General features: G+C 34.9%; 1 protein-coding gene across 4 annotated transcripts in view; it reads left to right on the top strand.

The window, feature by feature from the left end:
• The window catches only part of USP6NL (USP6 N-terminal like), a 229,592-nt gene that overhangs the window by 127,599 nt on the left and 89,851 nt on the right, over positions 1-12,142 (top strand). Inside the window, exon 1 of one of the 4 annotated variants that reach the window (XM_054695088.1) lies at positions 4,147-4,394. The exons of the other annotated variants lie outside the window; for them this stretch is intronic. Coding sequence (XP_054551063.1) covers positions 4,322-4,394 — 73 coding nt within the window. The 5' untranslated portion in view covers positions 4,147-4,321. Of the gene's footprint in view, positions 1-4,146; positions 4,395-12,142 lie in introns of those variants that run through there. 4 annotated transcript variants of the gene reach the window in all.

Raw genomic sequence — 12,142 nt, 5'->3', positions numbered from 1 at the left:
GGTATGTATACCTTTAAAATTCGTTTTTTCAGAATGGTTGATAGAGTGAAGAAAATAAATGTGAGGATGTATGTATGTGTCTGTGTGTGTGTGTATGTATACACACAAAAATATGAGACTGCTTGTATACATATATACAGAGTTAATTGAAATATATTCTCTATGTGCATTTATTTTTACATTTTTTACCTCACCCTTTAAAATCACTGTTTTCTAGGATTTAAACATATACATATTAATACATATGTCCTTTATATGTGTATGTAGTCAGAATTGAACCTTTTATATTGAAGCAATTTCAGACATAGTGAAATGTTACAGCATTAACAAAAACAATTCTCATATATTCTTATGCCCGGATTTCCAAGTGTTAACATTTTGCTATATTTACTTTCTCATTCTGTATTAATACATATTTTTTTTCTGATCCATTAGCAAATAAATTGAAGTACTTGCCCCTGAATTCTTCAGGGTGTATATGTTCTGTAACATAACTACTAATGCTCACAGTCAGAAAGTTAACGTTGATAATCTATTGATCATATTCAAATTTTAACAGTTCTCCCAAAATGTCATATATTTTCCTCAACCCTTTCTGGTTCAATATCTTACCTGGGAACATGTGTTATATTTAATTATACCGACATTTTCTTTATACTCCTCTATTCTGTAATAGTTCCTCAGTCTTTCTTTGTTCTTCATGATCCCAACTTTTTAGAGTACGTTTCAGTTGCTTCTATTACAATAGGTACTCAAATAATTTTTTTAAGTTTTTTTTTTAAAGATTTTTTTTTTTATACAAGAACTGGGGTACAGGGCAGAGGCACAGGAGGGTGAGAGGATTCACCAGAGACAGAGTGGGGAGCAGAACAGGCAAATGGACCAAAGGCACTGCTGAGGGGAGCAGTGGGCGAGACAGGAGAGGTCTGCGGCGCCATGTGGGAATCTCCCTGGCCGGCTGGGAATCGAACCCACGCTGCAGAGGCTGCTGACAGCTTCACAGTGCTGTGCTCAACCTGCTGCGCCACCGGGGAGGCCTGTACTCAAATATTTTTATTGATGTAATAATGTATGGTTTTAAAAAGTGAGAAGAGAATGGTAAAACAAGAAAGAGCTATTAGTTACTTTACAGAAGTTAAGGACTGATAGTAAACTAGTGTGTTCAAAATTATTGCTATGTGATTTTCATTTTCAAAACAATAGCAATTTTCAATGAGATATAGGGGATGATGATTGAAATTCATGGAAATATGAATATAGATGTTGAAATTCATGGAAATATGAATATAAATGTTATTCACTTTTTGATCAGGTATGGAAGATTGAGTTGTCTGAGAGGAGAATGTCCTGTGTATCCCCTTACTTACATGGAAAGAGAAAAATTTTGGGAGAGAGCAAAGCTAACAGAAAGACCCTTCTGAAACATTATTTCCCTCCAGAAGAGTGGTAATAATTCCCAGGAGCTGGAAATGCAAAGAACTGGAAAATAAAGCCATGAGATACTTCGCTCCCACTTCATGTTCATATTGCCCAAAGAAAGGGAGCACTGGATGGAAAGAATTGGGTATCTTTTGATTTAGATGTTGATTTCAAAGGGGTCTTCAAAGGGCTTCTTTAAAAAGTATAGGTTTGAGTTGAGCTTGACCCAGCTTGACTCTTACTTTGATTTCATTAAAGATAATAGGTAGTTGGAATACTTGCCCTGTTTTGTCCTCCATGTGCAAATATTTTCTCACTATCTTGGATCTATATCACTGATGTCTTAAATTAACACCCATATGGAGAATACATTATGGGTGGATATATATATGCATGTTATAGCACCTCTTCTTTGAAGAGCTGACAACTTCACCCTGAATTTTAAAATTATGCATTTTTACTGAAGAGGTTTGGTGTCAGAGAAAGCAGAAACATTTGAGTTTTAAACCCTATATTTTACTTATTGGTTAATTATCTTGTACCTCAGTTTTCCATTAGAAAAATTGGAAAATAATAAGCTTTTAACTGTGCAAGGTAGGGAATTATCTTTGGTTTGCTCAGGGACAGATCCATAATTTTATTATACATTGAAAATACCAAAATAATAAATGAGAAGGAACAAATGTGACAGAATAGTTGGCAGTATAGTAAGGAGAACAAATTGCTGGTAGAGAATCACATTAGGAAATATAACATTTAACCAAAACATATACAGGGTAGCTTCAGTGATTTTGCAGGTCCCGTCATTGGTTAGGGAGAAAGGGATATAAATTCAAGTGCTGAGGAACCTGTGGTGCCTGGGAGAGGGGAGGGGTAACTTCATTCTTACACATGACACAGAGGGGGAATGACTTCCTCTTTACTCTGAGATTCTTAAATAGAAAGGACATGTTTTAGGATAAACGTGCAACTGGATGAGACTCCCAAACTACATTCTTGTGGGTCATAAACAAGGGAACAACAGTTGCTTCTTAATTAGGAAAAGTGCAAGGCCTCCCTAGTGGTGCCAAGGGTTAATATGCAACCTATGAAGCTATCCACAGTCACTGCAGCATGAGATTGATCCCTGGCCAGGGAGATACCCATATGGCGCAGCAGACCTCTCCTGACTCTCCTGCTGCTCCCGTCAGCAGTGTATTTCAGTCAATCTGCCTGTTCTGTTCCCCACTTTCCCCACTCTATCTTTGGTGAATCCTCTCACCCCCACACCTCTGGCCTATACCCCAGTTCTTATATCTTAAAAAAGATTTATTTATTTATTTATATAAGCACTGGGTATAGTCAGAAGTGCGGGAGGGTGAGAGAATTCACCAGAGCCAGAGCGGAGTACAGAACAGGCAGACCAACGAAATACAATGCTGAGGGGAGCAGCGGGCTGCAGGAGAGGTCTGCGCTCCATGTGGGACCCTCGCCGGCGACCAGGGATCGAACTGGTGCTGCAGAGGCTGCAGGCAGCTTCGCAGCCCAGCGCTCAACCGCTGCGTCACCAGGGGAGGCCCAAGCAAATAAATCTTTAAAAAAAAATTAGGAAACATACAGAAGCTTAGGACTTGATTCTTCTTAGATTAGGAAAGGTGAGGGATTTCGGCTAGAACAGAAGCTTCTCCTCAGCCTCAGAGGATTTCATTGCTTTTAGCTCAAAATACTCTTTATGCCAGAGAGGGTCTTGAGAAACCAGTTCTGAAAATCGTGGGGTGGTCTGATTAGGGCATGTTTACCTCTAGTCCATCCATGTTGTAAATGGCCAGACTTCATCTTTATTTACTTATTTACTTACTTTATTGACTGAGTGAATTTCTGTTGTGAATAGATACCATATCTTTTTTTTTTTTTTTTTTTAAACCATGCATTTATTCCTTTATGGGCTACTGGAAATAGTGCTGCAATGAACAGAGGATATTGTTTTTCTTTTCTAGTTAACTCCGTAAATTTACTTTGAAAAGGGCTGCTGTGTTATAAATAGAGCATGTAACAAAGGTATTAAATATTAATTAGGAATTGTTATAACCTGGCTGTTAAAAATAATATGGCAGAAACAGTGGTTATAGTTGATTTGAAATCCTCTGACCCATGTCTCTGGTGGTGAGACCAATAAATTTACAATCTCCTTTGGGAATTTTGTAGTGGGTAAGGTGAGTTTAGATATGCTGGGATGTTAGAGGATGTGTGTGTGTGTATGTGTGTGGTGTGTGTGCATGTGTGTGTCTAAGGCAAGAAATACACAGAATATTTTTTTTGAGATACTGTAGCATTTATGCAGATCTAGGAGCTTGGAGTTAGCAAGATAGATTTTATTTTTATCCTAAAGAAATTTCTGTTTTCTGTATTTCAAATATGAAGTTTCTGAGAAATTGGGAAAAAGTATTAAGGGTATTTTGGTTAGCTGTTGAGTGTGTTTTTTAAAACTTGCACACAGCGTCTGTGATCGACTATATGAGAATTTATAGCATAGCTCTTTATTTTTCTGCTTGTGACTTTGGTGAGAACATGTTTTCACTATGCTTAGTGATTTATAGATTACCTATGTTCTGTTTGGTTTTGTTTATAACTGGTTAATGCTTTGCAAAGTGATGCATTTTGGACTTTGAGAATGGTGGTTTTTACATGTGCTGAAATCACTTTGAATCCTTGATTTTGAGAAGATACAGCCTATCCTTTTCATTGTTTCTTATTAACTGCTTCACAACCTTCATGGATAACTAAGCAAAGCATTTAAATCCTCTGAAGTTGAACTGTGTTCGTGCTTTAGCTTCCTGAAAGCAGAAATGATATGAGCTCTTAGGGATGAAACCTGTTGTATTTCTGGAGGAAGCAGCTGGAGTCTTTGGCTTGTTAGCTAGCAATGATTCAAGTCTTGCAGATTGTAAAGGAGCTGGTGACACCATCAAGGCAAAAAGCAGCCACAGTGAAGGAAGGTAGGGACATCATCAGAATGAACAATGGGAATACTTGAAGACATTAGGGAATTTTTTTTTTTTTTTAACCGAGAGAAAAGATATAAAGGAAGAGTTTTGGGTTATCATGTATGCTTTTACTCCCTCTGATATATTGTGGTATCTGAAAGGGATCAGGTAGTGGCATAATTGTTAATATGCCTCATTATTACTGTATTTAAACCACAGATTAGAAGCATGTCATTTTATATTTCTGAAGAGTAAGGGCAGGTTATAACATTATCTGCTGCAACAGTATTTTTTCACATTTTGAAGATCCTCTTAAGAATATCATGTATTTGCAGGTAGAAGAATAATTTATATAAGCCTCTTTTACTTTAAAAATATAAATGATCATGGCAGAAATCAAGGGAACAAGCTAGGATTCTGCCTTTTGCAAGACAGAATTGTGCATAACTGAAAAAGTAATTATAAATGTGAATCTTACCAGTGAACGGTAGATTTTATTACCTTTAGTTAATAATTACTTTTATCATGTTTATGATTCTATGCTTAATGATTTAGTTTATACTTAAAACAGTCCTACATTTATATCCTGTGTCAGTTTGGGATATGCTGAAATACGTTTTCAATATCTTTTTAAATTGTATGTCTGACATATATCCTAAAATAAGCTAATGTAGATAATCTTTGAGGAGATACTTGTATATTTTGCTTTTTAAACATTTGAAGTAGCAGCTCTCCAAAATGACAATAAGGATTTGATTTAAAAATACAGTCCATCAACTATAGTGCTGGCAATATCACCAATTTAATCAGTGGTTTAAGATAAGTTAGTTGATAGATTTATTGTACCAACTTTTTCATATATAAGACATATTATATAACCTTTCGTCTTTATGTCATTTGAATAGTATGAACATGTCTCAGATGATATAAAATACAGGTTATTTTGAATTTTTATCTTTAACTTGATCGATCAATATTTAAAACTTAAGAGTTTCCTTAAGTTCTGTGTAAAATAATTTAGGGTGATGACATGAAAACATATTGACATATATATTGTCAGCCATCTACAGAATATGAGAGCTGAAACATTAAGTATTTTATTGTCTACTCTCATTTTATTGGAAGAATATGGTATTTAAATGATTGAAGGAAAAATGCATCTCAGAAAACAGAGAAACTGTCTTTGAAAATGTGAGTTTTATTTAGGATACCTTACAATTATTTACCTCTGGTTTTCTACTTTATTTCTCCTCCCCTTTCTCCTGAAATAGAAGACTGCATTCACATCTCTGATTAGCAGGATTTTAACAATTAGGTATTTTCAAAAAAGCGTACTGCTTTTACTATTTGAGGACAGTATAAATTAGTTAATTTAATCCCAATCTGTTTGAAATGTCAGATTCTTACATTTTGACCTTTACAGATGGAATTTTTTTATTGGAATGTTTCTTCTAGTGTATATGTTTTCAGTCACAATCATAGTTACTTGGAATATACCCCGGGAAATAATAATAATATTATTATTCATGTCTTTGAAAATGCATGTATACAGACATGTAAAGAATGTAATCATATTTGACAAGAAATGCCATATGGTTATAGAAAAACTAGTACTTACAGATACTGTATATTTAAATAATAGGGTGGCTTTTGTGGTTAGGTTTTTTATTTTTTCACAAAATTACTATGGGGAAAATAGAGGCAATTTATAATAGATTTTTTTTTAGAAGCTTGTTTTTTAAAATCTTTTTAATAGTATTCTTACTCATTCAGTTAGCATACATGCTATTTTATCTTTTTGCAAAATATCATTACAATTTACTAAATTTTATTTTTTAAGGAAGTAATTATTCTTTTTCTTTTTTTGAAGATTTATTTATTTATGCATTCAAGAGCTAGAGTACAGACCAGAGATGTGGGGGGTGGGTGAGAGGATTCACCAGAGCCAGAGTATGGAACAGAACGGGCAGACTGACTGAAATACACTGCTGAGGGGAGCAGCGGTCGAGACAGGAGAGGTCTGCTTCACCATGCGGGTTTCTCTCTGGCCGGCTGGGGATCAAACTCATGCTGCAGAGACTGCAGATTGCTTCATAGTGCGGTGCTTAATCCCTTGCGCCACCAGGGAGGCCCAAAATGTACTAAATTTTAATACTGATAAATTGGCTTGAGGAAAGCAAAGTTTGCAGACAAGCATAAAACACCCACAAGAAAAGAGTTTTTAATGTGATTCTTTAAACCTATAATATGAATTTGGATGAATGTAGAATGTAACATTTCAGAGTATTGCATTCACATTAACATTAGTAAATAATATGGAAAATTTGATTTGTGAAGGAAAGTATCTGAGTTAGTATTTTATGATAATTATGATAAAATGATTTGAGAGGTTTTCCATCAGTTGGTTATCCTTACATGAGATAGTAAAGTCAGTATAGTTTACTATACATCAGATCCCAGAGTATGATCAAAAATTATTTGGGGTTGGAGGGTAATTGTGGAATATTCCTTATTATTTTCTGTAATTTTTCAAAATATCTGACAAGTCATTACTTGCTTGGTTATTTAAAATATTAATTATCCTAGCCTACTCAACATTTAGTAAAATATAGTGCTAAGAGTTCATGTTAATGCTCATTAAGGAACTTAGAATTTTACAACAGTTAACATTATAAGAAAGGGAGGGAACTTTTATAAACATTATTCAAAGGACATTTTTAGTACATTGTAGGATCCATATTACTTATGAGATAGTTGGAAAGGATCGGAATGCTGTTTTGTAATTTGGGCAAAATAAGGGATGAGGCAATGGGTAACTGGACTTTAGAAAAGTATTCTTTTGTTTATGGGAAGGAAGATCAAATATGCATATTAGGTTCACTCATTTGTTTATTCACTCATCATTCTCATTTATTTACTCAAAATCCTCTTGACCACTATTTGCAAGTTGCCGTGCTTGTCACTTGGGTTACAAAATATGATTTCAGTCCTTGTTTGGAAAGAAAATGAATGAATGAATGAATGGATGGATGGATGAATGAATGGAGGAACATGTACTTGTTAAGACAGTCAGGTCTAAGAGGTGTTTGTGTAGTCTGGGCAGAATAGTGGGTTCTATGTTTTGCCGCAAGGTCATCATAGGTAGAGTTAAAGCAATTTAATCATGTGGACTAGAGTGAGGGATGGGATGAGTGATTCTGTGCTAAATGGAAAATAATGCTAACTGGAAAAGTAAGCTGTCAGCTTTCCTCTCACATTTCCTGGTTAGCCTACATCTCTAGGTCAAGCCCCACTGGATTGGGAAGGCAAAACACTAAACAGTTAACAGACTAAAAATTAAATGTGCAAGTCTATTCAAATGTACATAGGATATAAATGTAATTATTGTAGCTGTGTATCATTGAGGCATTTGCTTTTCTCCTTTGAAAAGCTTATGTTTATTCAAATACAAATATTTTGAAAAAGTACATGTTTATCTTGTTAAATGGAAGCATGCTAAATAAAATAATTTTTTTCTTATTCAGGTTATTTATTAAAAATATACTTTTGTAGGTTTCAAAACCTGATGACCACGTTTATTAAAATTATTTTTAAGAAAAGAGTAGGTTTAGAATGAGGCTTGAAGTTCTTTCCTGTTAGTAAAACATGAGCTTTGGTACCTGTTCTAACCTTTCAGTTCCCATTATACCTTAGCTCCTTTCCTCTAGATTGTTTAAATAACCTCATTCATTTCATTTGATAAACATGCACTGAACACTTACTACCTTGTCTTAAGTACAAGGCCACAGAGATGTGTCCTCAAGGAACTCCTGCTAGTGGGGAGAGAACAAAGTTAATAATTACAAATGGTATGATAGATGTTGTAGTAGACAAAGCGTCCTGGGAACCCTAAGGGGCCACTGGCCCTAGTTTGTCAGTTAGGAAAGTAAAGGAATTAGGCTCTTTGGTGAAAACAAATGCTATCATATGAGCTAAGTGTCAAAGGATACATAAAAGCTAGCTGGCTAGAGTTAAAAAGAGAGTGTGTTAAGCATCCCAAACAAAATCAATAGCAGAGGAGAGCTCGGTTGTGAAACATGAAGGTTTTTGGAGAAGTTTGGAGATAATCTTAAAGTAATAGTGGGAAGAGTTGACAAGGCTGGCCATGTTATATTTGATCGTTTAACTCTGAATTCCTTCCTCCCATTGCTGTCTGAGATAGCCTTATAAAACAATTTGCTGGAATCTGAACTTAGCCTGTATTTCTATCTCTAGCTCTATCGCTAGATCTCTCCATGTTCCCTGTCTGCCAGCTATAGCAGAATATATGCTGTTTCCCAGAGGTCCTGCTCTATTAGGTCTACAAGTCCCTCCTTTTCTTCCGCAAGGATTACACTCCTTATGTGAGCAGCCTACAAAGCTCAAATGCCACCTCCACCAAAAGCAGTCCTGACTTTTCCTCCCTTTCTTCTAGTTTTTAATGAATCATACCTTTCTTTGCATTTTACTTTTGCCTCTATTACTGTGCCTTTTACATCCTACTACATATTATGATTATACGTATTGACTTGAACAAGCAATGTTAATTGAAATAAATATTTTTGCTTACTGAACATTTTTCCTTCTCTTTTAAGCTGTTTTAGAGAGGTAAGATTGTCATAGATTGATCTGCAGATAAGTGAAATATTAAAACTCAATATTTAAACAATGGACAGAGAAATGTGCAAGTGATCCCCCTTTGAGATATTTAAAGAGTCTGTTAGATAATGGTTTTAGCTTATATTAAAATGTACCCTTATTTTGATCCATATGTTGACTATTTAAGTTTGAGAAACTGAAATCATAGTAGCTAGTATCTATATTTAGTTATTTGTTTGAAGTTGTTTATGATATATAAAGAGTTTTGTGCTCTCTACCAAAGAAGTTGCCTTGATAAGAATTCTTTAATGAGAAGTTGAGAAATGGCTGCTTATGGCAAACACTGTTCATTGCCCACTCAGTATCCATTCTCTTTAGTATCCATTCTCTTTTAAATCTTTACTAATAACAGAGCCACAATTTTGTTTGAAGTGATATTGTGCTCAGTTAAAAAACAAACCAATAAATAAACTCATTTTCTGAGAAATAAACAAAAACCTGCTGGGAAAATGTTACTTTCTGAGACAGTTGTTACCTCTACTTCCTTGTTAATATCCTTTCTACGTGGAATATAAATGTAATTCCTGTAGTTATAGCAGTCTTAATGTAACCCTGAGGACAAGCATTATGGTAGAAGAGACTCACAGATGTCTGGTCTCTGGTGACATAATCATAGATGTCCTGTCTGTGGTCTCTGGTGATATAATCATAGATGTGACCAGTAAACATTTGTACCACCCCTGACTTACATCTAGTATTCTTGGTTTATTGCTTACAGTCAAAGCAGTCTTCACTATTATGGTATTCAATGTAACTAAACAAATAAAGAGGCACAAGTGTCTTTTAAATCATAGAGTTTTAGCTTGCAACTCAAATACTGTTCTAATATATATTGTTTCGTGCTGGAGTTGGGCAGTCTTGATGAGGAGTAGCATAAAACCTGAGGTCAAACACAGATATGGCCATTATAACATGGTGGGAGGGACTTTGATGATTTGGGAGTCAGAAGAATTATGATCTAGTTTTACCACCATGTGACTTTAGGCAAGTCAGTGAATGGCTCTGCTTGGTGTTTCCTATGATATGATGGGGTTCTCTTGGAGCCCATAGAGCACTGGCATTAATATTCTACTCATTTTCTTAAAACCATTTTTGTTTTTCTATGGCAGTCTTTTAGATTACAATATCAAATTAATAATTCCTGTCTATGTTGGCTTTTTTTACATCCACATCCACATATACACAGACAGTAAACTGGGTTACAGTAGTAGAAAGTTGTGTGATTGATTTATATAGAAAGCTTGTAGAGATTTTTCATAGTTTACTGCTGTGTTGATACATGGTTATATGAGTGATGTAATGAAGATGAAAGGCATCACAGAGGAAGCTAGATAAGTGTGTGGAATATTCCCCATCAGAATCGGGCTCTCATCCCAGATTTGCCACTCACTTATTAGCTGTGTGACCTTTGGCAAGTTACTTAACCTCTGTGCATCAGATTCTTCATCTGAAGAGCCGGGATTATGATAGTATATTATTTATAGGAGTATCCTGATGATTAAGTTAATGCATATAAGTATTTACACAATGGGTGGCACAGCAGTGGCTACATATAAGCTTTTGTTAATATTTTTGTTCATTTTGTTACTTTTTATTATTGTTACTGCTGTTGATAATACTTCTGATCTCTTCGATGGCTGACACATTGTAGCTGGTTATATGTGGGACAGAATACAGGGTACTTGGTGCTGTGCACAATGGTCTGATCAATATAGTGAGTTTTATTAATATAACTGTGCCAGCGCATTTATACGTGGGAAACTTTAAGCAGTGCATTCTTTGAATTTGGAAATGTAGTATTTGAAGTCAAAATTGTGTGTGTTGTAGGCAAAGTTAATACAAGTTTTCTGAAAACTTTGGGGAAATACATTTCTGCGTGTAGACATTTCCTTCCACCTTTGTGCAGATGTTTTAAAAAATGTTGTTTTGAAGAAAAATGGAATCATTTTATTTAGTTCACTGACACAGTGTATCATTCATTCATTGTCTTAACAATAGTAAAGAATTTTCGATCGGAAGTGGTAAATTTTGCAATCAATCATTGCTTGAAACTAAGTGGTTTGAAAGTTTTCTTTGACTTGTCTGAACTTTCTAAGTTGAATATAATGGATTCCCTGAGCAACATTCCTGATTTATTTGTCAGGAAGGCAGTACTCTGTAATAATAGAGATTTGTACTTTAGTTCAGCCTGAACTCTGTGTATTATGGTATATGAGCCCACTGATTTGTGGTTAAACTTAAATATGTATAACTAAGTAAATAAAAAATTTCATTGCCTCAGTCATGCTGATTGATCACTGGTGTTCAATAACTATAAAAAATGCTCTTGGACAGCACTGGCTTCATATCTTGAATTCACATTTATTGGTTAATATGGCTTTCATTTATTAGTTACATGGCTTTGGGTAAATTATATAACTTCAGTGCCTTAGTCTCCTCATATGTAGAATTGGGTTAATAACAGCAGATACAAGTTCTCATAAGGTTGTTAATGTGGATTAAGTCAACATTTTGTAAAGTGTTTAAAGCAGCATCTGGCACATACTACATATTTGTTAAATAATATGCATAGTGCTCTGATTTCTCTTTTTTATAATTTATTAACATGTAGTGGTTATTTTTTGTCCCTTCTATATCTCTTATTGTCCTTTTAAGAAACTGTTTATATATACAAACCTGCTTAATGCATTTTTATTTTCATTTTATTGTGCCTTATTTTTTATTGAGATAGCATTGGTTTACAACACTGTATATGTTTCAGACGTACAGTGTGACACTTCAGCATCCATTTATGCCTGCCATCATGATTTAGAATCATGTTTCTGTCATGCACTCTAGCTTAAAGTTTTTTTTGAGTGCTCACTGCTCCCAGGGTGAAGAACTTTGTCAGGCATATTAGGAGTAAGAACCTACCCTTCCCAACTCATTCTTAAATACCATCCAGTTCTAACCCTTTAGTTCATCATGCATTTGTTGTTAAAAACATTTAATGGTGATGTTATGCCTCTTCAAATGGCATATGAATTCCTCCCAGAATGGAAGCATTATTATATGTGCCTCTAGTCAATACTCAGGGTATGCTT

Source organism: Talpa occidentalis, unplaced genomic scaffold (genome assembly GCF_014898055.3).
Source record: "Talpa occidentalis isolate TD23 unplaced genomic scaffold, MPIMG_talOcc4v2.1 talOcc4.14, whole genome shotgun sequence".
Classification (NCBI taxonomy): domain Eukaryota; kingdom Metazoa; phylum Chordata; class Mammalia; order Eulipotyphla; family Talpidae; genus Talpa; species Talpa occidentalis.
This window is presented reverse-complemented; position numbering and strand designations above follow the sequence as displayed.